Source organism: Cryptomeria japonica, chromosome 8 (genome assembly GCF_030272615.1).
Source record: "Cryptomeria japonica chromosome 8, Sugi_1.0, whole genome shotgun sequence".
Taxonomy (NCBI): Eukaryota; Viridiplantae; Streptophyta; class Pinopsida; order Cupressales; family Cupressaceae; genus Cryptomeria; species Cryptomeria japonica.
The window spans coordinates 305,912,514-305,940,150 of NC_081412.1; the positions used below are offsets into that span (position 1 = coordinate 305,912,514).

General features: G+C 38.8%; 1 protein-coding gene across 1 annotated transcript; it reads left to right on the plus strand.

Annotated features, from left to right (window-relative positions):
* On the plus strand, positions 1–27,229 carry LOC131060568 (uncharacterized). The gene is made up of 2 exons (XM_057993838.2): positions 1–486; positions 26,986–27,229. Exons 1-2 carry the CDS (start codon positions 99–101, stop codon positions 27,198–27,200), a joined length of 603 nt encoding a protein of 200 aa, XP_057849821.2. The 5' UTR covers positions 1–98; the 3' UTR covers positions 27,201–27,229.
* The last annotated feature ends 408 nt before the right edge of the window (positions 27,230–27,637 follow it).

The window sequence follows — 27,637 nt, forward strand, 5'->3', positions numbered from 1 at the left end:
CACTATTTTCTCAACATTCAACTCTACGTCGTTATATTACTTTTTCTTGCACATCATAAAGTTTCAAGTAGTAGTTATAAGCAAGTAATAGCTCTGCCATGGCAGTCCTGAGTGTGGCTGTATCCTCGGCTTCAACTCCTTTCAACTCAGCTGTTCAATTATCCTCTTCTTCTTTTACTCACGCTCCCCATATAAGTAAAACGGTCAAGAGAGGGAAGAATTGTAAGGGTAGGAGAATATTTTGCTCTACAGGACGTGAGAAGTCTGGTGACTCGAATACTTCTTCTAGTAATGTTGTGTTAAAGATTGCCTGGTATGCCTCCGAGGCCCTCGGGGTTGCAGCCTCACTTTTCAAGCCAACATCAAATCCTTCTGAGCAGCATTCACAATCTCAACTTTTGCAGGATGAGGTCACAGGCTCCATTCCCCGAGATGCCGTCGTTGACGCAATTAGGAATGATTATCAAACATCCTATTTTGTAACAGGTAAAGCCATTATTTCTATTATGTTTTCGAATTTCCAATCATAGAAATAATGTTATTAAAGCATCATAAAACCTGGGCGTGAAAAGAAAAATAAAGAACTTGGGTGTTGAAGCACAGCTTATTTCAGTGATCCATAAAATCCTAACAATTGCAGATAATAAAGTTTTTGAAAAATATATCCGGAAATCACCATGTTGCATCCACTTTTTTAGAATTTTCTTCAGATATTCTAACAATATAGTGAATGTAATGTTCCTTCGTCTGGACTGCCTGTTGGGTTGAGTAGTCTTGAGGGAAAAGATCAAATTTCCAACACAACTTTACTCTGTGATTATAATATTTACTGAGATTGCAATGCACATTCACTAAGAATGTAATTATAATATGCACTAAGGAAGTTCCTGTAATTAACATTCACTAAGAATGTAATTTCAATATCCACTAAGGACGTTCTGGTAACTAACATTCACTAAGAATGTAATCACAATATCCACTAAGGATGTTCCTGTAACCAACATTCACTAAGAATGTTTGAATCCAAACCCTTCACTCACTAGGGATGTACTGAGAATGCTCTTTTCTAGTCGACTATTCAGTGAGAATGGTCGAAATAGTTCTTCCTTCCCCTGCTGATAAATATAATCTGAGATGGCGGTAGAATGATGATGCTCGGTATAATTGATTCACTCTATCAACTTGATTGCTTGTCTGATATACGTGATTACGCTGGTAATTCTACAAGACCTTCAGTTATGAATGCTTGCTTATATATCTTATAATTATAGCAATTCACAACGGCGCTGTATGTGATCGGTAATTACTTGTAAATATCCTCTGATCCGACTGGGATGGTGTCGAATCTCTTAAATAACAAAGTTTAAGAAATGATGAGAGGTGTCCCTTCATCGCAGCCTAATTGGGAGACTCTTCATCGCGCCCCTTTAGTTAATGCTTGATCGACTTCTAGGGATCACACCCCTCCCTTAATCGCTGCATTATTTTATTTTCGTAACTTATGATTTAGTTAACTTAATCCCTCCTTGAACGGTAATAAAGACAGTATGTTGGTTTTGCTTGGTAAGTGCTATTTCATGGTTGATATAACCACTCTTGCAAAGCGACTAGCTGATCGCAAGATTTAACCTTTCTTCCACAGCGATAGTAATAAATGAATATTATAGTGCTTATAACTATTTGTATAACATGTTACCCAAAACCATAGAGAACCATTATAATGTTCCTAATAAGTTAATAATCAGTTTTATATACATCATTGATTACATGTCGATTAAATTTTGCTGATCGAGGGTCATCACAGTCCGCCCTTCCCAAATTTGCTTTTCCTCAAGCATACCAACAGTTTCTTCTTTTTCCCATGTAGCATCTTCTTCCGGTAATCCTCTCCATTTGATCAGGAATTCCGTAATGGTTCTATTCCTTAATTTTCTCTCTCTAGTTTTCAAAATTATTTCTGGTTCCAAAATGAGTTGTCCCTCATCATCTAGAGGTGGCAATTCGGTGCAGGGGGTAACTTGCTGTCCAAGAACCCTTTTTAATCTGGATACATGGAAGATATTATGAATTTTGCTATTCTTGGGCAGCTCTAGTTCATAGGCCACTTCGCCAATCTTTCTTATAATCTTATAAGGACCGTAGAACCTCGGTCTGAGTTTCTCTACTCCACTTTTTTTGATTGAAGATTGTTTGTAGGGTTGTAATCTAAAAAATACTAAGTCACCAACTTCAAAAGTTCTTTCTATGCGATTCCGGTTTGCATAGATCTTTTGGTGATTTCAAGCATGTTGTAAATTTTCTTTAAGGACCTTCATAATATCTATATTCTGTTGTACGAAGTTTTGTGCACTTGGTACTTTGTTATCTTGAATGATTAAACTCCCAAAAGATGTAGCCTCATATCCATATAGGGGTTTGAACGGACTCATTTCAATTGAGATGTGATGGGTGGTATTGTAACAATATTCACCCAAGTGTAACCATTTAATCCATGCAGCCTGCTGTCCCGTGACATAATTCTGTAGGTATCCTTCCACCCATTTATTAACTATTTCCGTTTGCCCATCCGTCTGTGGATGATAGCTTGTGCTTGGAGCTAGGTTTGTCTCGGCCAGTCAAAAGAGTTCCTGCCAGAATTTACTAAGGAATTTGCTATCCCTGTCGCTAATGATATTCTTGGGTAATCCATGGAGGCGGAAGACTTCTTTGAAAAACAACTCTGCTATCTGAGGTGCCTTATATTTTGTGGAAACTGTAAAGAAATGGGCATACTGGGTGAGTTTATTCACAATTACGTATATGCTATCTATTCCGTGTACCTTGGGTAACCCTATTATAAAATCCATGGAAATACTTTCCCATTTTTGGTTGGGAATGGGTAGTGGTTGTAGTAGTTTGGCGGGGTGAGTCTGCTCCATTTTATTCCTTTAACATGTCATACATTCTTGTACATATTTAAGGATGTCTTTCTTCAATCCTTTCCATGAGTACTTCTCTCTGATTTGTTTATAGGTTTCGTAATACCCTTGGTGGCCGGCTAAAGGGTTGTCATGATATTCTTTCATGATTTTGTTCTTCATTTTTGAATGTGGGGTTAAGAATATTCTGCCCTTGTATAGAATGCTGTCGTCCCATAACTTGTATTCTTCATCCGGTAACCTTCCTTCTAGGATCTCCTTCGTTTGCGGGTCTTTGATGTACTCAAAATGATATCACTTTTCAATTCCCGAAAATGCTTGTGATGGTATTGAGATGAGGGCATCTAGACAAGGCATCCACAACTCCATTATTACTTCCCTTGACATATTCCATATCAAGGTCATAGGCTTGGATTTTGCTCAACCATTCTGCTGTTGGTCATTGAGATCTTTCTGGTTCATGAAGAATTACAAACTGTTGTGGTTGGTTTTGACAACGAACCTTCCACAAACAAGGTACTGCCTGAATTTGGTTAAGGCATGCATAATGGCCAACATATCTTTGTCATATATGGAGTAGTGTTTCTCTATTTCTGTGAATTTGCGGCTCTCAAACGCTATGGGATGCTTCCTTTGCATAAGTATTGCGCTAATTCCTTCACCCGATGCATCGCTTTGAAGTTCAAATGGCATTGTAAAGTCAGGAATTGCAAGGATGAGGCATGAGCTCATGACTTCCTTAAGTTTTTCAAATGCCTGTTGTGCTGTGTCATTCCATATTAAAGCTCCCTTCTTTGTCAAATCTGTAAGAGGGGCGGCAATCTTAGAGAATCCCTTCACAAATCATGTGTAGTAGCTACATAAACCCACAAATCCCCTTAATTGAGTTAGGGTTTTGGGCTTGGGCCATTCTTTGATGGCTTGGATCTTCTCCTCATCTATGCTCACACCTTCTGCATTGATTTTGTGCCCCAAGTAAAGTATTTCTTCTAACCCAAACTCGCATTTTGAGATTTTGGCATATAGAGATTTTGCCTCAAGAATACTTAGAACTTCTTCAATGCATTGTAAGTGTTCCTCCCATGTCTTGCTATAAATAAGTATATCATCAAAAAATATAAGCAAAAATTTTCTTATTTGTTGCCGGAAAATGTGATTCATGCATAATTGGAAAGTAGCCAGGGCATTGGTAAGGCCAAATGGTAAAACTAGAAATTCAAAAATGTCCATAGTGACATCTAAAAGCTGTTTTGGGTACATCCTCCCTCCTCATTCGAATCTGATGGCACCCTGACCTTAGATCGATTTTGGAAAAATATCGGTCTCCATGGAGTTCATCCATCAACTCATCTATTCTAGGGATAGGATATCTATTCTTAATGGTTTTCCTATTTAGAGCCCTATAGTCAATACACATCCTCATAGTGCCATCTTTCTTTTTAACTAAGACCACTGAGGATGCAAATGGACTGCTACTTGGCTGAATGTGACCCATTTCCATTAATTCTTTGATAGTCTTTTCAATCTCCTCCTCGAGTTTCCGAGGATGCCTATAAGGAGTGGTTATTACCTGCTTTGCCCCTTCTTCAATTTCTATGGAATGCTCAAAACCCCCTTTTGGAGGGAGACCCGGAGGAATGTCCTCAAAATCCTTCTTGTATTTTCTTAAGATGGGGCGGATATCTATGTGAACTATTTGTTCATAAGGAGTCGATTTATCCAAGACCATGCATTAAGAAATCGATTCCCCTTGGTCATGCCTAAGGATTTGTTCCATTCCTTTACAAGTTACCACCTTTGGGGAACCATTTGGTATTCCCTTTAATGTTATGTCTTGTCCATCCCGTTTAAAGCATATCTCTAGATATGGGTTATCCATGGTGAAGCATCTTAAGGAATTTATCCAAGGCATCCCCAAGATTACATCATTTTGCAGATTTGCAACATAAAAATCTCCTTTAATTGTATGTTCACCCAAAGTGATTTCTAGCTGTGATATGACTTTGGCGCATTGATCAATGGGTCCATTAGCAAATGCTACTTTGAACCCCTTGAAATCTTGGGTCTTCAATCTTCGTTTTTGTACAAGATTCTTGCTGATAAAGTTGTGGAGGCCCCACTATCTACCAAGGCAATTACTTTCTGCCCTTTTAATGTTCCCTTGATTCGGAATGGCCTATGTTCATTCTCTTGAGATATAACAGCTAGGGTCCCATGTTCATTAGTGCTGAACCTTGCTCTCTTACTAGGCGTTTCTTCATCATGAGTTTCCTCTACTTGATGTGCCTGTCCTCTTTTGCATTGATGGTCATGCCCCCATGGTTCCTTACATCTGAAACATAATCCCTTCTTCATTAGTTCCCCTCTTGCTTGGCATTGATGATCAGTGCTCCATTGTCTTCGACATACATAACATCTTCTACCCTTGGCATCCTTGTTTGTATCCTCCCATTTTTGCTGTGTCTTAGGTGGAAGATTCTTGGGTTTTCCTTTGAAGAATTGGATTCAACTCTCATCGCCTTTTGTATTGCTTCTTTCAAGGTTCGTGGTTCTAATGGATTCACAATATGTTTAATCGAGTTCTTAATTCCTTCAATAAACAAATAGGTGAGTCGTTTCTGAGATAAGTCTAGGACCATGATGGATAATCTTTGGAATTCATTGATAAGTCTTCTACGGTTCCATGCTGCTTAAGGTGAGTCAGCTCCTTGAAATACCATTCTGAATCCTTTTGATCAAACCTACTAATGAGTTTTTGAGTGAACTCAGTATAGGTGTGTATACTTTGGTGGCCTTGATTGATGATGCCATGATGCCACCAATTGTGGGCTAGCTCTGATAGATGGATGGCAAACTTAATGGCTTTCTCCTCGGTCATAGGGCTGAGAGATAAATAGGTGTCCAGTTTTTGGACCCATGATCGAGCAATGACTTTTCCGGAGCCATCAAAACATGGTAAGGTCATCTTATTTACCTTTGATTTGAGATCTCTGTCAGAGTGGTCTTTTTTTTGACTTGTGTTGGCTCGGGTTTTGACTTCCTAGTACTCCTTAAAGGGAATGAGCCTTGTTGGTGGACGTTTTATCATCTACCGAACACTTAGAATAAAATACCACACAGATATCCTATCCTCTCCTGAACAAAATCACTACTTGTGCCAAGATCGCGAGAAGACCCGAAGGCGACTCCAAGGTCTATATGTGCGAATGATCGGCTTTAGTGGGATAGCTGCTTGGGTAGTGTGTGCTGAAAATCTCAGGGGGGACTTACTTTTGTTGACTAGTATCACTCACAGGTTGAAATTAGGCAAATTTAACAAATTATGCTCTATGTTTTTGGATTTTCGATTTGGGAATTCAAAAAGATAGAAAGGATGAAGGTTAAGGGATTCTATACGACTTCTAAGCTATTCCTATGAACTCAAGAGACGACAATGACTGGGTGAAACCGATAACGACGCTCTATTTCGCCACATTCAGATAACTACGCAAAGCGGGTGCAATCTTCTAAGGTTATGCTTAAGATTTACATATTTAGGAAGAATACCAACAATTGAACAATATCATTCCAAGTAGAAGTTAAACATCCATATTAAAAACAACTCAGACTAACTTTGCACATTGAAAGGAAATCATCCATCCAACAAAAGTATGAGCAAGATTTCACCAATCAATACTATCAGATCTATCATTCATCTAATAACTTGAAAACAAATTATTTAAGCAAATCTAATGTAATTGTTGAAGGGAGTATGTAACCATGCAACCATTTAGCAATAAAAAGATTTCAAAACAATACTGATAATGAATATTTTATTACTCAAATAGCTCTGTGCAACAATTTTATAAAACTCTCCACAACACAATGAAATGAGAGAATGGGGGTTTATATAGAGTTTTGAAAGAAAAATGAATGGCCAAGATCGATCTAAGATCAACGACTGAGATCTAAACAACCCAACCCTAGATAGAGTTTCCCAAAATAATATCAAAGATCAATTACAAAGGAGACAAGTGTCGCAAGATGCTATTTTTTAGGATTGTATCCCTTTCTTTTGATATTCATTGAACTTGGACACAATTCGGTCCACTTCCTCCATTGTGACAAGTGGCAATAGGTTGACCTTGAATTCCAATCCTTCTAAGTCATTTGCACAAAGAGAAAAGGTGAATTCCTAGTCTAGTTGATGCTTCTGAAAGGCATCCTTGATGCACAAGAGGTTTGATATTTTCGCTAGGTGGCTCTTCAAGACTGGTCCTAAGATGGCAAAGAAGATGTCCTGTATTTTGATCTTCATATTCTCCAACTGCATATCCCTTTCTCGGATTGTTTCTTTCTCAAGTATTTCTGCAACTATAAGGAAGGTCTTATCTCGAATGGCTCTTATTTGCTCCTCTATTTTATCAGCATCAATCTGTACTTTTTCCAAGACTTCATTCCGTGCAACCAATGTCCACAGCCAACTATGGAAATCATAAGCAGCCCCTGCTTCAATTATATTATGATTAACCAACTCTTGGGATGAGATTCCTTTGAGTTCTCGAAGGCACAAAATGATTCTTTCCTGGACATCTTGAAAGTCTGCCCACACTTCTGCCACGTTCTCAATCCTGGAAAGCAAAGAAGAAGTTTGCTCATATGCTGATGACATTTCTTCTATGAACCTGGCTGCCTCTTCTTTTGTACTTTGTCATAACCCCTCTTGGGACATGGGATTAAATAAAGACGATAATTAAAACATTTATTAATTAACATTTAATAATATTGAAAAATCGTCTCATTTATGAGACTTCACGATTTTTCTTTAATATATGATTATTAATGTTTATTATTTGTTATGATTATTATTTATTATTTTATTTTAATATAACGTTCATATTACAATTATTAATATTATATTAACTATTAAGAAGTTTTACCATAAAATACTATTAATTAAATAAACATAAAATAGATATATTGAAAATATAATATAATATTACACTTACCATATAAAATAAATATAAAATTGTCAAAATACATTATATTTATTATTTGGACTAATATCGTATTAATACGATACCATTGATAGAAACCTATATACAAAATAAACTATTTATGACTACAAATTAAACGCTCTCCTTAACCATACTAAGGAAGAGCGAATGACTTGTTAAACAAAAGCATTGAGTTAAAACGCGGGGAAGATAATCAAAGGCACCAAGGGTGATTGCGGTTCAAACAGGGAGCGGTGGCTCCAACAATCACCACCGCTTACCCTTTCTTCAGCGACCACGACTCTTGGAGGGCCCGCTCCAACATGTCCCCCCCCCCGCAGATATTAAAAGGCACCGTGAGGAAGGAATATAAATATCGAACAGATTTTATTTCTACTTCATACCCATTTATGGAGCACTCCAGTTGAGCAGCAGCCTCTTTGGCTTGGACACACAAATACAAGTGTTGTAACTCAGAAATGGTATCATATAGAATCGCCATTATAATCGGGCATATCAGGCCATTCGTACAAGTCGGAAGGTCTTACCAGACCCAAACAAGTTCATCGTTGCATAGTGATAAAGCAATACCAGTTAATATTGATCGACCAATAAGTAGTATATCGTAATTACACAAGACACATGTCAAATAAGCAATCGGGTTGATCAAAGGGAGCCATTTGCATATTTATACAACACTATTAGGAGAAGCATTACTCTTAAATCAGATAAAGACCAGTATATTTCAGAGATATCATTCATATATTTTGAGTCTATATTGGATCGATATCTGGTTATCAATGTAATCTCTTAATATTGAATAGTCTAAAATTGATACAAGAAAAAATGAATTCTTATGCATCAGACTCATTGAACGAAGAAACCATCATCATTATACAAGTCAATTGTCATTATAACTGTCGCAAAAATTAAGCTGATTCACTTGTATTGGCAAAGGTTTAATAGAAAGAAATCTCTTGTAATTGAATTGCAAGTTAGTTGTCCCTATTTCATAAGTTATAAGGGGACATTACATACTTTCCATCCAATCCCTGGTTTCTTTGGCTGTCACTGCATCTTCTTCAGAATTGTTGACTACTTGCTATGAATCCAAAAGTAAGAGAACTTCTGGATTGGCTTGATCAAGTGGCTTAGTGGTCAACTGTCAGATATACTCTTTCATGCGCTCTACTTCTCTCTTATGTTCATTCTTCTTTTCTGTCTCCTCATCCAGTTTTGCCTTTATGGAAGTGACTGAATTATCTAAGTCATCTTTGGCTTGGGTTTTTGTGACTGGGCCTAAGTCAAAAGTGGTGATCTCAAACTCATGAGGGGCAATGTCTCCCTTTGCTTTGTTCACCTTAGGCACAACTATTTGCACTGTGCGCTTGCCTGTTTCATCTCTCTGGATGGTAGAATATCTCTTGGCTGGCTTCTTCACAGCAGTTTGCTCTAACCTGGCCAAGAAGTCTGCCATGTCATCTTCTTCTTGTTTTTCTACTGCTAGTGTATTCATCTTCAATCTCACCTTCAGCCATTCAGGAACAGTGGGCTGCTCAATGCTTTCTACCTGTTGGTCATCCTTTGTTTCTATGTCACGTGCAATCCCTCGGAGAGCAGAAATGATCCCTTCTTGGAACTCTTCCTCTTCAATATCTATGTCATGCTCTGATTCTAGGATTTCTGTGCCAGTAGATGATGGTGGTTGTTCATCTTCCCGATGGATTAATTTTGCATTTTCCTCATGAACTGAAGAAGGAATTTCTATTTCAATCAATGGTTCATCAATATTCAATATGTATTTCTCATTCCTTGATGTGGCGGAATGAGATGGTTCTATCCTCTGCCTTTTCTGAACAGGTTCTTCATTCTCAATTGCCTTCCCCTTCCTTTTAGCATTCTCACTTGGTCTGGCATTTTGTGTTGCTTCTTCATTTGAGGAATATCCTTCTGCTATTTCCATCAGATTATATGTCAAAGTTATATTCTTCTGCTTCACCCTGTGACAGTGCTGATTAATCCACCATCTAGTATGTTTCAGGACTAGCCGCATTAGGGTGGCTAAGTCTGCATGATCCGGCTCTGACCACTTGATAGGAGGAAGAGGTGCATGCTCATCAAAACCAGGTTGAGTATGCTCTCCATTATCTTCTATCTGATCTGGTATGAGAAAAGGTTGAGTTTATCTGATGAAATTCACCGATAGCCTGGAATGTAACCTTTTCCTGATTTTGTATTCATCAACAAAATTTGCCTAGAAATCTTCTATATCTACTCTATGCCTGAATCTTTCCTCCTTTATTGATTTGATGTTATTGTGAGGATCATAATTGGTTCTGGATTGGTAGAAGGTAAAAGGATACCACTGCATTTCAAGTCTGGCACCCTCAGCTGCTTGTGCAGTTGAACAAGATTCATCCATGTTTCCAATAAAGAATGGAAAAAATACGGCTGCCTTCTGTCTTATTCTTTTGAAACTCTGATGTCTCCAATTGTTTGAGAACTTCTAGCAAGACCATCCTATTGGTCGGATAGATTGGCAATCGATAGGAACGCCCAGTGAAACCTTAGATTCTGATATAGGTGAACTTCAGAAACTGGATAAACTAGGATCATTATCGGTTGATCAAACTTTTAGATTCATGAGAAAGTCGGTTATGAGTGCCTCCTTGAGTGTTCTTGTTATGTACATCAGGAATACCTCATGGGCTTGGAAACTTTTCTCCTTGAGCTGCAGTTGAGGATAACAATCATATGATCGGAATTCATTCTCACCACCTCCTACTATGCCTTTGAAAATCAATCTTGAATATCTGTAAGTGGCTGCTAGCAAATAAATTATGTAGGAACTCATGTGGAATGTCTTTGTCATTTCCAAGTTTATCAACTGCTCATGAAGGTTATCACTAATTATGCAGGACCAATTGAATATCTTGGTTCTTGAGGTAATTTTATTCATGAAATAGTACATCCATGTCTGAAATAGCTGACCCTTAGAGCTGCCCATTATTCTATTCAACAGTAGGATGATATCACCATACTCTTCCTTGAAGAATGGATGCAACAAATACTTCAGCACCTTTCCTTGAGGTCTTTTTCTTCTCAAGCCAAGACTTGTTTAGATTTGCAGCACAAAGTTCAGACTAACTATCATAAACCCTTTGGGCCTGCTCCTTAGTCTTATAGGTGGTTTTATTGTGCTTTGGTATACCAAATGTCTCCTGGATGGACAATTTTGAAAGATTAGCCAAGACTCTTCCATCTGGTGCTATGGTTTCTCTCGATTGTTCTTTATAGTGCAAAGCACATTCGACTATCAACTCAACACATTCTTTGGCTGGTGGGAATCCAACTGCCTGGACAATTCCATTATGCATCATTTGCAATAGGTGTAGGAATATTTCCATCACGTCCATACATTCTTTTCTTGAATTCCTCCATATCAACATGTCCGAGATCTATATTGGTGATATTCTTCCACTTGGACTTGAGTTTGGACTTCAACTGTGCTCCCTTGCTGGTGAACTTCATTGTCACCTGTAACAACACATAAAAACTCTATGTTATTTTCAGAATTTAATTCTGATTATAAATTCTTTTCTGAAAATTTTACTTTCAACCTGTTAAAGATTAAGTCTTTTGAGGACTTGGTCCAGAAATTAATGAAAAATAAGACAGAAAGATGAGGAAATTCAGTCAAATTGAGTTTTTGAAACCTCTTTATGACTGAAATTTACCTCTGATTCTGAAATTCTGCCTTAAAATTAGAGAAAAGTGCTTAATTTCTAGACACTTGACACTTAGAAGAATGATCTTCTGGACAATTCTTCTTCAAAAATCCAAAATTTATGAAATTTGAGAGAAAACTTCTTTCAAATGCTCTCCAAAATTTTCAACTTGAGTAATGAATTGTGAAAGCGAATTGGTTGAAAATATATAGAGTTTAGGGTTCTTAAATTTAGAAGTTTTTGATTTGCTTTATTGTTTTTTTTTTGTTTTTTTGTTTTAATCTTTTCCAAAATGGAAATTTTTATTTCCTCTCACAAAAATTCGGTTTTATCCAGGAATCTTCTAGAACTTTCTGGAAATTTTGAATTTTGAAAATTTTCCAAGTGTTGAAAATTGTAATTCCCAAAAATTTTGGAAAATAGAAATTTTTTTCCAACTTGATGGAATGATTTCATGTGAGTTGTGATCAAAATTATATCCTCCTGGCATGGCAATTTTGTTTTCAATTTAAGTCCCTGATTAGGCATGTTCACATATTCCATTTATGCCTGGATAATTGGAATGGATTTGAACTTGTGTTAGACAAACTTGCAAGGGTTTTGACAATTTCCTCATGCCTTAGGATTTGAAAGTTCGGACAATTACATGTCTTCCTGTCTTTTGATCTTGTTTGTCCTGACAATTCATGTCTTGGATTGTCTTAGATTGATTCTTGGAAGAACTTTTGGACATTCATCTTTAGGTGAATCTTTATCGATCATATCTTGGTGAGCTTGGACAATCATGCGTCTCTTTTGTCATGAACTATTTTTCTTATACTTAGTGAATTTTGGAAGTTGTTGTGCTTGCTGTCCATGGTTAATTTCAAGATGGATCAGACAGTTTGTCTTTCTGTCGTATCTTTTTGGCAAAATTTACTTTGTCTTCATGTGATGCTCTATTTATCCAACCCTAGGCGGACTTGGATGATGTCAATTTTTTATGGAAAAGTTTTCATGCTTGCATTTCTTCCTCTTGACAAGGCGAAGTTCTCAATTTATTGGACAAATTTTGTGCTTGGTTTCTTTGGACAAAATCCCTGCCAAGGCAGAATTGGAGGAGGTTTAAACACTTTTGTTAGCAGGATTTTCTTCTTTGAACATGGGTGGACATTCCACATCCTTGGACAAGATTTGTGCTTGCTTCATTTCAAACTTGGGAGGTTATATATATCAGATATGAAGAATCTCTCTCTTCCAAGGTAGGTTTGGAGATGATTAAAACTTAGGATATTTAGCAAAGTCTGTTATCTTCGACCTTGCTGATCATGATAGCAATAGTTGGACAATTTCATTTGCTTCCAAATCCTTGGATAGACAATTTCGTTTTTTTCTTACTTGGAAGAGGATCAAGGAATCTGTCAGAAGTTTTTCTTTCTTTATGGCAAACAAGGCGAATTTATGAAAGCTTTATCTTCAGCAAACCCTCAATCTGCTGTGTATGATGATCTTGGATGAGTTTTTGATCTGTTGCCCCATTTATCCAAACTTCAAGTGGAAGAAATCATTTCTAGCAATCAAACAAATGCATTTTTAGAAAAATAGAAGCTGCTTTTATCATAGCATCAGAAATCACTCAAAAAATGTGATTAATTGTTGACTGTAACAATTTCACACCAATTGATATCACCATACATATTTTTTGAAGGAACTAGGTTCGTCAATGAAAAAATTAAAAAAAATACAATTTATTGCTAAATGATGTGCTATCATTGAACATTTCTAAAACACTTGAAAATCTGCTGAATAAGTTTTTTGTGATAGTAACTAAACGATGAAAACCTGCTGTAGATGTTTGAGAATGAAGGACAAAGATGGAATCCTCTCTTGCAACCCTTGAAATCCCATCACAAGCTAATGGGAAAGTGCCGCAAATGGACAGCCACCTGTTGGAAATCTGCTGAAACCTTACACTGAAAATCCACTAAAAACCTGTAACAAACTTCCTCAATAGTGTACACTTTTGGTCTGATTATCTACTTTGCTTTATAAACTTTTGGTGTTGCCTTGTATTGGTGTGTGGCAATGCATTCAGTGCCTCTTTTCTTTTGTTTTTACCAATCAGTTCCAAACTTGACTAAACAACTTGCTAATTTTAGGAATTTGGTTTTGAGATATACTATGAGATCAAATCTCGAGTTATGTAAAAGGAAGGGAAAATCAATCATGGAAGTAAATACCCTCACATTTATTACTGTTGCATTGTTCATCTCATTTCATGCTGCTTTTTTACTCATCATTCATGTGAGTGAGTCAAAGCAAAATATGTGATTACTAATGATCTAGATGAATTCTACATCATTAGTAAAAAATGTAATAGGTGTCATCATATCAAGGATAGATATTTATTTGGAAAAGTAGTATGAATGAAACGAAAAAGCTTCCCGTTGTCATTTTATGACACTCTTGGTCCATCAGTGAGAACCGATCAGAGATATGTTCTATGGACCAGCGCTGCCTCAATTGATCAAAGAGAAAACAATGGAATCATGAAGTGTGAAGTGTTGTCTTCTCAGAAGGAAGTTCCTAGGTCCTCCTCCCCGGAACTCTGGAACCCCGAAGTTCCCAAGTTCCTAAGTCTTCTCTTCCCCGGAACTCCGGAATCCCAAAGTTCCCAAGTTCCTAAGTCTTCTCTTCCCCGGAACTCCAGAACCCCCAGGTTCCCAAGTTCCTAAATCTTCTCTTCTCCGGAACTCTGGAACCCCGAAGTTCCCAAGTCCCCAAGTCCTCTACCCCGGAACTCCGGTCCTCCCTTCCTTGACCCCGGAACTCCGGTCTTCCCTTCTAGTTCTTGCCCTTCCCTTCTTCGGAATCTTGGAACCTTTGAATTCCGAAATCGCCAAGTCCTTGCCTTTTCAAACTTCGGTAACCTGTGTTTTCGAAGTCTTCCAAACTTTGGGAACCCGTGTTTCCGAAATCTTCTGACTTCCTTCTGGCTTGCAACACTTCCAGATGGTGTGATCAACACTCAAAGCTCTTAATGCTCCAACAACTCTTGCGACTTGTACACCTTTCGTGGAGCTACAGAGGTGCATTTAATGATTTTTGCAGGATTTCCATCAAGAGAAGTACAAGGCCATGCTTATTTGTGGTTACTTATGTGATGCCTGCATGCTTTGACTTTGGAATGTCAGGCAATCCACCTTCTAGAAGTCCCTTTCTTCTTGGGATTGCGTTGTGTTGTGTGTTGCACACGCTCCCTGTTGTCGACAGGGTCCCCTTTCCTTTTTTTGGTCTTTTCGCCTTTGCCCTGTGGAGTTCCACGCAAGGTGTCTCGCGTCCTTTTGAGCATGCCCGTAATCAGTCCATGAGATGATGATGTCATGAGCGGAAGCCTGTGAATTCGCAAGGTGAGTTGAGTCTTCGGGCATGAAAATTCCAAGAGATCGTTTAAACTTGTAAAATTGCTTGAGATAGGCTTGGAATGATAGAAATTGGCAAAATTCCCCAAGTAAAAGTAAAGCGTCTGAAGGTCGCATAAAGACCCAAGGTGCCAATTTTCGCCAAGGGATACAAAGGAGATAAAGAATGCATAGTGTCAAAAAACTGACAAAACTCCTTAAAATCCTGAAATTCGCACTGGGGGGGGAAATTAAATGAGTTTCTAAAAATTGGCAAAATGGGTGAAATCCCCGAAATTCGCCAGTATTGGATAAAATACAAGAGGTAAAACTTGACAAACTCCTCCCATTCACTAGAAATCGCACAATGAGGGACAAGTGATAGTTGAAAAGTTTTTAAAAGTTGCAAAACCCCCTCAAAATGCCGAAAATTGCATTTTAGAGGGTAAAAGTGCGAAAGGGAAAAAAGTTTGCAAAACACTCTAAAATGCTGAAGTTCGGGTAAAGTGCACCAAAACGCCGAAGTTTGCAAAACACTCCAAATTGCGGAAGTTTGCAAAACACTCCAAATCGCCGAAGTTTGCAAGAGGCACATAAACCTCGAAATTCGCATAATAAGGTAAAAATGCGAAAATTTAAAAGTTTGAAAAGTGTCTCCAATCCCCAAAATTCGCATTGTAATGGAATAGTGCGAAAAGTTGAAATTGTCAAAACCCCCTCAAAATGCTGAAAATGGCATAGTGAGAGAAAAATATTAAACGTTACAAAGTTTGCAAACTCCTTCCAAATCCCGAAATCGCATTACAAGGTAAGTGGGAAATGTAAGAAGTTTGAAAAGAAAACTTGCAAAAGCAATCAATTCTCCGAAATTCGCCATACCAAGGAAAGATCATGATTTATTTTATAAACTCGCAAAATCAACCAAAAGCCCGAAAATCGCACAACGAGGGTAAAGTGCGAAAACTTACAAGCTTGCAAAACTCTTCCTATTGCCGAAAATCGCGAGTGCGCTAAGTATTAGAAGTTTTAAAATTTTCAAAACCTCCAGAGATGCCTAAGTTCGGCAACTAGGGCGAAGTCGTGAGTCTTTCTTAGTTCGCAAAAGACGTGGAATTGCCAAAGTTCGCGAGCTGGGCGAAGTCATGAGTTTTTCATGGTTTGCAAAAGACAGATTTGCCGAAATTCGTGTAAGGTTTGAAAATCGCAGTATAAGGTAAAGTTGCGCCACGAGTTTTTAATCCTTGCAACGTCATAAACCCCCATTCTTCGAAAATCATGCCTAAGGCAAAAAAAAAATCGCCCAAGGTAAAATCGCGGAAGTGTGTTGACGTGTCTGAAATCTCATTGCTGCAAACTCCATATGGCCAACGCATAATAGAATAGCCGATTGATTATCCTACTCTCTCTTGAGATAAGGAAGTCTCTAATGCTGTTTTCTAAGTTTGATCAAAGGAGACTACCTCAAGGTTTCTTTTGTCAGGTCTTGACTGCGGGACCTCTCAGTGGCTTGATGTGTTTTTGCTGGAAACAAAAGGGGACTTACGATTTGCAACAAGCTAGTCTGCTGTGATTCTCGAATTACGCACTAAAGAGCAAAAGGAAAGGGTTAGGAGATCTAAAACTAACAACACGAGTATGCGGGTAGACGGATTCCACATAACCAATTCCTGCTTGGCCAGAATGGCTCACAACCTTGCAGGAACGGTGCAATCTTCAAAGGGACTTGGAAGATTTTCAGACTGGAGATGCACGGCTAAGCACCCAATTCTGGCGCAGCTCAGACGGACACCTGCAATTGAACTAAGCACAATTAAAGGCTCAGGTTAACCACACAAAAGGATACACAATCAGTATATCCTCAGTGGTATGAGCCTGAATCTATCAAATACCTGCACACCCAAAATAGAAAGATCTATCTAAAATGCTGAAAGAAACCATGCAAACAGGATGAAAACAAGACAATAAACACCAAATCAATGTTTATATATTGATCTCAACTGCCTATTACAATAATTTCTGCAGCATCTCTATGCTACTGCTAAGATCTAACCTATTCTAACTCTAAAATCTAACTATCTAACCATCTAACCCATTACAAAAGAAAGGCCTCTACCTTTTATAGATATTACAATTTTGAATCAGAGGCCAGGATGGACTGCATCCAAGGGTCCTGATCTGTCTTCCAGAAGCTGGAAGCTTTAACCCATGCCTAATCAATTCTCAGTTATCCAACCAACCACAATTTCAACCACCTACAACTGTTTTGGCATTAATTTGAGTCTATCCAATCTTCTTGGTGGTTGGGAATAGTTATCCACAAAAATATCTTGCACGGGACCCATAGGCAGTTTACAATAAAGCAATTTCATCTTTTTAGGAATTGAATTCCTTGAATTAAATCCAGCTGTGCACTTTCTTGATAATGCATAAACTTGCAGCATTCAGAGTGTTCTTTGGTCTTTGGTCCTGATGGTGGACTTCATCGTTGTTCAGCGGCACGGTTCCCAATGTTTGGTTGCTCTCGCGCTCTTGCATCTTTTCTATTCCAATCTTCAGCGCTTGGCTTTGGATTGCGATCCTTCCTTGATTTGCGTTTGAGTTTTTTTTCTTGGTTCTTCGATGACGTCCTGCGATCAATCAACCAATTTCACTTCATTAAATCAATTTGAAAAATTAAATAATTTAATTTAACAAACATTAAATTTAATTACGACGTCTGGCTTGAGAAGCTTTTTGTGAGATGTATCTTGAAAATGCTTCTCCTTTCTGTTCGAATGTGAAATCTGATCCTTGGTCGATTTACTTCTGCGTGATTTTACCTTTGGAGTCTTGGGCGTTTTGAAATCTTCTTATAGCGCGACTCTGGAGGTTTGAAGAGCTTCTGCAAATTTTAAAACTCTAACTCTCATGCCTTTTCTGGTAAATTTCGGAGAACTTAGACGTTTTTGTAATTTCATCATATCCTCCAATTTAGCCCCCCAGGGTCCGAAATTGGCGTTTTAAGTGAAATTTCAGACCATTTGGGGATTTTTGCAACTCTTCCAAATATTAAATTTCGGCCCCATGGTCTGAAATTGATGTTTTGGGCAAAATTCGGAGCTCTTGGGGTTTCTTACAAACCTTTTAAGCATTTTCGGACCTTCTGGCGTTTTTTGGAATTTAAAAGAAAACTTCGGGCCATAAGGTGCTTTACAACTTGCCCAGAATTTCGGACCATTCAACGTTTTTGTGAATCTTAAAGTGAAGTTCAGATTTTTTGGAGGTTTTAACGTTTTGGTGCCCAAAGGTATTTTTCGCAATTTTAACCTTCTGGAGCTTTCAACGTTTTTTAGCATATTTTGTGAACTTAAACAAACTTCGGAGCTCCCAGTGTTTTTTAATAACCTGTAGAAATTTCGGACCTAATTGCCCTTTGTAAAACTTCGGATCTATAAACGCGATTGCAAATTTCGGAGGTTTGAAGGCGTTTTTGAAAATTCGGAGGTTTTCATGTTTTGGGCGAACTGGGAATATTTTCGGACCTAAACCACCTTTTGGTAAGTTTGATGGGTTTTAAAATTTCGGGGTGGGGGTTTGAAAATGGATGTCTAAGGCGAACTTCGGACCTGGAGGAGCTTTGCAAGATTTCGCACCTTTATACCTTTTTTTCGATTTCGCCCCATGGTCCGAAAATAAGAACCTTAAGCGATTTTCGGGGCTTTCACGATTTTCGCCAACTTTGGAATTTTCAGACGTTAAATGCCTTTTGGCGAATTTACCCAGATTTTGGACCATAAGGCATATTTCGTAATTTTTAGAAGAATTTCGGACCTATAAACGTGTTTTGCAAATTTAGAAGAAACTTTGAATTTCGGCCCAAGGGTCCGAAATTGGTGTTTTAAGTGAAATTCAGACCTCTGGGGCATTTTCGCAACTTTTGAACTTTTTCACATTTTAGCCCCAGGGTCCAAAATTGGGCATTTCAAGCGTTTTTAAACGTTTTCTTCAAGAAGCGCGAGCTTGGGCACTTGGGCAAGTTTGTCAAGATCTCCTCGGAGGATCATTTCATGGAATATAACATTTAAGTATAAGTTTCTTATACTTTAAGTTATATTCCATATATGCTTTCAGAATGTTTGAGAGTGGTTTCGGCCCTCCAGGAGTTATATTGCAAATTCTAGTTTTTGGAGGATTCCTCAGTTTTTCAGAGTTAGCCAAATTTCAGGATCAGGAAATTCCAGACTTAGCCAAATTTCAAGATCAGGAAATTCCAGATCCTGATGACATTTGGAGATCAAGATGACATTCCAGACTCCATCACTCACCAACTTGATCCCTCATATCCCCTTCCTCTTCCGCAAAGACAGAAGGCACAAAATCGAGGGGTCCCTGTCCAAGACGAGGATGGGTGTGCGATTCACACAACAAAGTGTAGGAGGTCAAGTAATTTGTTGAAGAAATTGCAACCAAGGTAAAACATTGCTAAGCCTAAGTGTTTAAAACTGCATTTCTTCTCTAATCTTAGGCGCGAAATTGGGAATAGGGGTTAACCGTTAAAGTTTGAAATTGCAGAACTCTTTCATTCCTAAATTTGCAAATTGTGAGTTTGTCTTTTCGAACATAGGGCATAAGAGGCATCATTTTTCAAATCCAAAGGAAATCATTCTTGCAAACCAAGTTGTGCGGATTCACGCCATTCATTTCGCTAGGTAAGTTTGTTGCATCTCTTAAAATCGTTTGAAATATATGCAAAATTGGATGGATGTGTTTGTATGAAATTGATTAAAATGATTAAATCTTAAAACCACATCTTTTCCTGTTTATAAGGCGTTAGGCGAAGCAATTGAAATTAGAAGTCCATTCCCATAAGTCAACCAGTAAGCACATTTTTCAGACTTAGGAAAATCTTAAACTTCGTCCATTTTGAAATTGATCCTAAAATGCCTAAGTGTAAATTTAGCAGTCGAAATCGTCTAAGTCCTTGAACCGCATCCGAATAAATAAATTCGTAGTCAAAGAGCTCCATAATGTTCATATCTAAATCAATCAAGCTCTTTAGCTGAAGTATTATGCTTTTCTTTAAATTCGGTTTTCAAATTAATCCTTGTATGCTGGCGTATCCCTTTGTCTAACTCGCTTCGTTTCCTTTATATCGTCTCATAATCCGCGTCTAGCTGTGCAGGATAAATGCCTAAATCGGCGATAGAATCATCAAAGACACCTGGTGCAGTCGAGACGTCATGAGCATCCAAGTCAGATATCCCTCGCAGAGTCGAAAAGATGGAATATCAATATCAGAGAGGAGGACCGAGGGAATCAAAAGTTCAGAGTGTGTGGGAAAATATAGGTGATACTGACCTGGGGCACATTGATATTCAAGATTTCAGAGACTGAGTTTTCTCCCCTAACGCCTATGGCAGGGCTAGGCGGATGATGGAAAGTGGCATCGCCCAAGCAGCAGGATTTCCCTCGTCAGGGCAAAATTATGAACTAGTAGTAGAGGCTGCCCGACATTACCAACCAAACACCAGATTGGTGCTCCTCGAGAATATGGTCCTCACTGACTTCACTCCTGAAGCCATTGGCGACGCATTTGATATTCCCTTCCCGAATAACCCCATAGCAACAACTATAGATGAAGCACAAGTGGCGTATGATATGAACCCCACCAAATGCAGAACCCTGATAAATGAGGAGTGGTACAAAGAGAGAAGACCTCCAAGCATCAAGATTGGGGAAAAGACCCCCAGAAGCGACTTCCATAATGAGCATGGAGATATGGTCACATTGCTTAGCAAGATTATGGGACTCCCCCAATCCAACTACTTTGAAGAGTGGACGTTCTACTTCACAGAACAGGTCTTCGCTGGGAAATCCAAGTTCGACTGGGTCCAGATCATAAGTGACAACATCCATACCCAATTGATCGAACTTGAGGCGAAAAAGTACTTTACTATGACATCCTATTTGGTCTACATGTTCGCCAGAAACTAGCCATTGCCGGGTTTAATCATGAAAGGTGAAATTGGGAATGGACCCAATCAGGTGAAGGTATATGATTGTTATCCACAACTACACTACCAGGACATAGCTCAAAGGGAAAAGAATAGCCCTGCCTATGCAGTTGGTCAGTATGAGCGCGTCAATGACGCCTTCACAATGCGCCTGGTCAGGCTAATGCAAGGAGGACTACACATAAGGCTCTTAGAGAAAGCTACTATTCTGGTACAGAGGTATGGCGCTTGGTTGATCCAGTTCCCAAGATTCTTCTACATCCGAATAGTTGGCTTTGAGGGTGCTCCTTTCTGACCTCCGCGATACCCAACCGACAAAATAGTTCTTTTGGAAGTCGCAAGGCAGTCGCGTCCGGCGAACAATTTACTCAGAGACAAAAAGCAGTCTGAATTCGTCTTCCCTATGATCATAGGTAACCTTGATGTCCATCTGAAGAGTCCAGCTCATGCCGAGGAATCCCTTGCAGAACTAGCCTCCTACGGCCTACAAGAACATTTCCCAAGGAAATGTTTTGATCACGACAATCTGGCAAAGAGAGCCTATGGCAGGCGATACAAAGCAAAGGAGTCAGTTGAAGATTATTGGAAGAACTGCTCTGATGACTATGAAGTCCGACGACGCGAATATTCAAGGCTGAGTGTGCAACAAATGCGACTCTATGAATATCATCGGGTCCCGGATCAACTAACAGATTCAGGAAATTGCCTACAAGTCCGGGAATTCGAGGCTGTAAGACATCTCTTGCCAGGCATTGATTGGTTGCAAGATCCAATCACTGATTTTGAGGCGGTTATGGCAGCCCCAAGAAGATACACTGACCGGTGGTTGCACCAACAAATTGAGCGACTGATTCATGAGGGAGTCCAGTTCACCTACCACTTGATGGGTAGCCTTGATTCTTAGTCCTCCGAAGATGAGGGAACCTCCAGTGCACCTAAGGAAGAGGTTGAAAAGCCCGAGAAAAGGAAGAAGGCTAAAGCCAACAGAGGGACTCGGACATCTAAAAAACAAGAAGGGAGAAGATCCCTATTAGGAGACCGGAGGTAACTTCATCATCAAAAAGACCCCAGTTCATTTGATGATGTAGTTGAACTAGATTATATACCTGCTCCGCCTTCCCAGAGCGATATTGACGCATTCAGAGCTGATGATCCTCCTAAACAAGACAGGCTACATACAGAGATAAGAGCCATTGAATCTGCCGAACCTGAGAATCAAGTTGAGGAAGGAGAAATTCTGTCCACTTAGGGGCTTGAATTGCATGAACCCACCCAACAGAGCCGCCATGAATTACAACTGCATGGTACTGCCAAGGATGACTCCACTGTTAGGAGAGCAAAGGACAGATGAGACTCGCGAGCCTGAAAAGACTGAAGAACAACCATCACATGAAGATACTGGACAACTGTTCAGTGAAGTAGGAGAGAATTCAGTTGCGAGCAAAGGACTTGACACTTCCTCCACTCCTCCTGTAACAGAGCAGCTACAAATATGCAATGAGCCAGCTGAAAACATTAAAGAACAGAGTGCAAATTTAACCATAGCATCAGGACAGACTATACCTCAAGATTGGTTAATTGCTCGAGCTCAGCGCAAGGCAGCCACCAAGCCACCCATCGACTTGGAAGACATCTTCTCATGCATAGACCAAGCCAAGGCCAAGGGGAAGAAAAAGCCTAAGGCATATTCCCGGATAACTAGAGATGAGCAAAGGAACCGTACCCTCCATATCGCCACCTCGCCTGTCGATAAGCCAACAGATCAAATTACACTGGCTGATTATAGCATCACAACTGTCCCCATCGGACGAGCCACCAAGGAACAGGAAAGGGAGGAGTTCAAGGACTCCGTGCAAAACATGCTTAGACAACTCGAAGAGATAACAACTGAAAGGACATGTATCGAGTTTGTGCTGAGCAGGCCGAGGGGTACATTGATCAACTCCTGAGACCATTACATAATGCTTCCGAATCCCACGTTCCCCTGATGACATTGGCGCAAAGGACCACAATTGAATTTGAAGGAGTACGAGATACTGCCAAGGCCGTCAAGGAATGGATGCAGGGCCTTAAAGGAAGAGGAGAGAAAATCATTGAAGAGGTAAAGGAAATGGCTCACCATCAAGAGACCATTTTGGTCAAGTTGCTCGAGGTAAAATGGGAATGCCTTAGGATCCATGAGGTAGCTGCTACAACTCTTCCTCTTATAAGGGCTCTTTTCTGGACCCAAGCACATATCCCTACACTCTCCGCCATCCTGGACCCCCATGATATCAGCGTTTTTAAAGATTGGTACTGGATTATCGCTATGAAGAGTGAGACAAGAGAGATCATTGACAAAGAGCAAGATGCATGCGAGGGAATTCTGAAGAACATGTAGGAACTTGGCAAGACAATCCTTCGATCAATGGTTTTGGGGTGGAAAAATGATCTGTCCGATGACATAATGCAACCAGATTGGGAGAAAAGATTGAGAATAGACAAGATCGCCTACTCAACCGAGGACCTTGGTTTTGGCGGTCAACTACATTCAGACATGTTGTGTTTTGAGCGTAATCGGTCCAGCTGGCAGGATGGTTTGAAGCACGTAGACCGTTATCTAGAGGGCATGCAGTATAAAATTCGTCATCCCCCTATGCCTCCGTTCAGTTTGCTGTTCCAATTGTGCATCAGGTTCCAGGAGTATGTTCGCTAAGAATGTGCAGTAGGTTGGGACCTTTGGAAAGAGTATTTGCACAACGAAGATGAATTTTTAGAAAGAGAATCTACAGCTGGAAAAGAAAAAGTGCTTTCCTAAAGTGCTTTTTTCTTTCAAATTTGAAAAATCACTTTTTGGCCAAAGTTCATATTTGACTGCCAAGTCAACTGTAAACTTTAAACTTTGTGCATGTGCACTTTTTGAATTGTTATGGATAATTTTAATTACCATTTTTTAGGTAGTTATTGCTCCCTTTTGGGTGGTGGTTGATATTTACCTTCCATTTATGGGTATGGGTACCTTTTGTAAAGATGAATCTGGGCCACTTGTTTAGTTTAGATCTTGGCCATTCATCTATTTTTGGAAATCTATTTAAAGGGACTGGTTTTCCCTCATTTTGTAAGAAGTTCATGGATTGTTGCTGAAGCTCTGGCGAAATTTACACAGGATTTAATGCAAAGTTAAGGTTGTTTCTGTTTCATTGTGAGCGCATGGTCTCCTTCTTCACCATTTGAATTATTCTGTTATGTTTCTTTAATTTTTCTATAGCATTTTCTAGATAAACATCTGATAGAATCCTGGCTGTTCATACCATTAGGGACTGACTGATTGTCATTCCTTTTGCATGGTTAATCTGAACCTTCTCATATGCTTAGTTCAGTTATTGAACACTTAGTGAATGAATATAAAATTCTGAATCTATGTTTAATAGCATGAAAATCTTAATTTTCCCTTGAATATCGCACTAGATTCTTACAAACATTGTGCTTAAATAGCTGATAGTGTTTAATCTGGTTATTTGGAGGTGTTTGTCTATTTTTCCTTGAAAATGCTATCTTAGTTAAATAATTAGATTTCCTGTATCTCTTTTCCCTATCCCTCTTTTTCCCCCTTTTTTACCAAGAAACCCCGCAATCTTGCTGAATTAGTATCAATCCAACTGAAACCAATCGATAACGAGACTGTTAGAATTTTAGGGAACTCATCCAGCAATTCCCCATCTCACCGTAAGTCCCCTTTGTGTTTCCAGCAAAACACATCAAACCACTGAGTAATCTCGCAGTCAAGACCTGACAATCAAAACCTTGAGGTCGCCCCCTTTGATCAAACGCAAAAAACAGCATTAGGGATTTCCTTATCTCAAGAGAGGATAGGATACTCAGCGAGTACATTCTATTCTGCGTTGGCCGGATGGAGTTTGCAGCGATGCGACTTTAGACACGTCAACACATTGTCAGGGTATGGTCAGGTTGCTTGCATGTACACAATGTCAGGTGCATGCACTTCCCTGCGTTCCCTGGCTGACATTTCTGTGCACGCACAAGAGTCAAGGCTTCTCTTCCTTGACCAATGGTCTCTCCTCTGCGACCAGTTTTCTATGTAAAGGCTGTTAAGCCTCATTGTAAAGGGTTCTCTCCCTGTTGGCTTGAGCTATTCTATGCTCTTTCACTTCTCTTAAAGACTTGTATTATTCTTGCATTTCTGCAATTGTAAGTTTGGCCATTGGCCTTATAATGAATTGAAATCATCATTCTTGCCTTACTTCAACTTATGTATGTTGTCTATGTGTTCTTACCTTCATTGTAAGTGTATGTTTGTGGCTTTATTTCACATATATGCTGTATTAACCTGTTTCCTAGGTGTAACTTGTGGGAAACCTTCTCCCCTCTTGACATTCAGCAAGCTCTAACCTCCATTCATGGGTTGAGGTCATTCATGCGACTGAAGCTTGTGCATCTCTTGGGCATTTCGGTTGATTCTTTGTGCCATTTCGGGTGGGGAGAGAAACATCTCTTATCTTGGTGCATCACCTCCTTTCATTTTAAGCATTTCTCTCTTTCCTTTTCCTCTACAAGCTGTTAGGATAGGTTTAGAAGTAAAATTTGGAGTGTTGAGTTGGTTCAACACCTACACTTGGATTGAGAAGGAAGCCGGCGCCCTTCGGAGATTCAACCCCTTGCTCAAGGTCCCACACTTGGGTTGTTTCCATGTTTCACAAGGTAGCTGAGTTGATAGCTCAGCAAGGGTGCAAGCTTTTGTGACAACACTTCCTTTGGATTTTCTTTTGTATTACTGCTACACAGATCTTAGATAAGTAGATCTGAATTATCATTTGTCTCATGGGGACATGATAAAAAAGTGAAACTTATCATAATATTTTAATATCTCGGGAAAAAGGTTCTTAATGTAGATAGAACATAGCAGTTATTTTGGATATAACCAACTTGCAAAGGTATTTTTTATTTATTCATAAATTTATTTCTAATAGGTAGAAAGCGTTATTTACTAGTACATATGCATTTGGGAGCACCATTGTTGACTAGTTGATTATAATCTTATAGGTAGGAACCATACTTAAAGAGGTTATGAAAAGAGAAATGAGCTAAGTTTGATATCTTTCCAATGGTTTTCGTGCAGGTTGAAGGTGAGGGAGGACCTTTAAATAGTTTATTTGTAGGTTAGGAGATCAAGAGTGTACTTTTGGATGTGCTGGTTGAAGATTGTGAAATTTTGTGGGATAAGGTTTCTAGTTTCTCATTTAGAACTTACATAATTTCTTATATTTAGCCTTCATATTTTTGGGGGTATTGTAATCAACTAGACATCATTTTGTAAGGAAAAATGCTGCCCAATTTTTGTCTTGGAGGTTAGATGTAAACTTTTTATCTTAATGTAATGTAAATCAACACTTTTTCTTTTTGTATTGCTTTTTTTTCCCTGTCAGGGGTTGAGGGATGCTAAGATGTCTTGTTCGTTGTGTTGGGGATAGTAGGGCACCCCCACACATCCCCACACATCCCCCAATAAGGCGACATCTCCTTTTAGGGGCTTAGGTGTTAGGGATGGTAGGGGAAAGTTTCGTCCTCATCCATTTGCCCCATAATGCTTGAAATGTCATGCATTGGGCCAGAGATGTGTACCGATGGGCCCTTGTTGAATTGTCACTCCCAAGTCCAAGTATTCTAGGTTGATTTTGAACTTGTCCTCTTCAATAGGATTATCCATTTTTGAGTATTCTTTTTATGTCAGGTGAAAAAATGAGTAACTTTTTTAGTTGTAATTGACAAATCTCTAGTATAATATTGATGGGAAATGTCTTCCTCTTCGTAAGTATTATTGTCTGATAACTATTTCTTAATTGAAATTATTTAGTCAAAATTAGAATTATCATAAATTTATAACCAGATGAATACAATTTTAATTCCTAGCTTATGGATGTTGTATTTACTATTCTTTGATATTGGGTCCCTTGAACAAGATAATTTTTAAGGATTTAATTTAACGTGAACAGGAAACTTGACTATTTCAATCTACAAGGAAGATTGTGAATTTGCAGATCCTGCTGGGTCATTCAAAGGACTTAGACGATTCAAACGAAATTGTTCAAACTTCGGTTCCTTAGTAAAAACATCAAATATGAAACTTATGGATTGGAAAGATTTTGAGGTGAATGCTTATCATATATATATATTTTTTGTGTTTTTCCATTCATTAGATAGGGCATAAGATGTAGTTAAGTCCTTCCCTTAATCAATATGTTAGGGTTCATAGTAGCTTGTAATTAATCTTTTGTTCTAGTAACAACTTCATTAAACTAACAATTTTGGAAGACGATTTCATAGGGTTTTTCATTGGAATAGTTGTTTTTACGTAGAAAACTTGGAGAATCATACAAATAACTATAAATGTCGTTTGCTTATTGCTCATTTTATAATTTGGTGGAAAGTGAATTGTTGTTGGTTGGATTGTTCTGGATTTTGTTTATTTCTGCTATTAAAGGTGCCTTTTGCAAATACTTTGAGATAATATGTACAAATGCATTTTATATTTGGCCTAAGCTACTATATGCACTCACCTTGATGTATACCACATCTTTCACGATTTAATGCATGCAATTCTATTTGGGTATTTGGGGGTATTATTTACTTGTATGTATTGAATAA

Bases quoted from the DNA above. Each gene is read 5' to 3' on its own strand.
- LOC131060568 (XM_057993838.2), top strand. From the start codon at position 99: ATGGCAGTCCTGAGTGTGGCTGTATCCTCGGCTTCAACTCCTTTCAAC. The intron at 487-26,985 runs GTAAAGCCATTA...TAACGTGAACAG, and splicing joins AACATCCTATTTTGTAACAG to GAAACTTGACTATTTCAATC.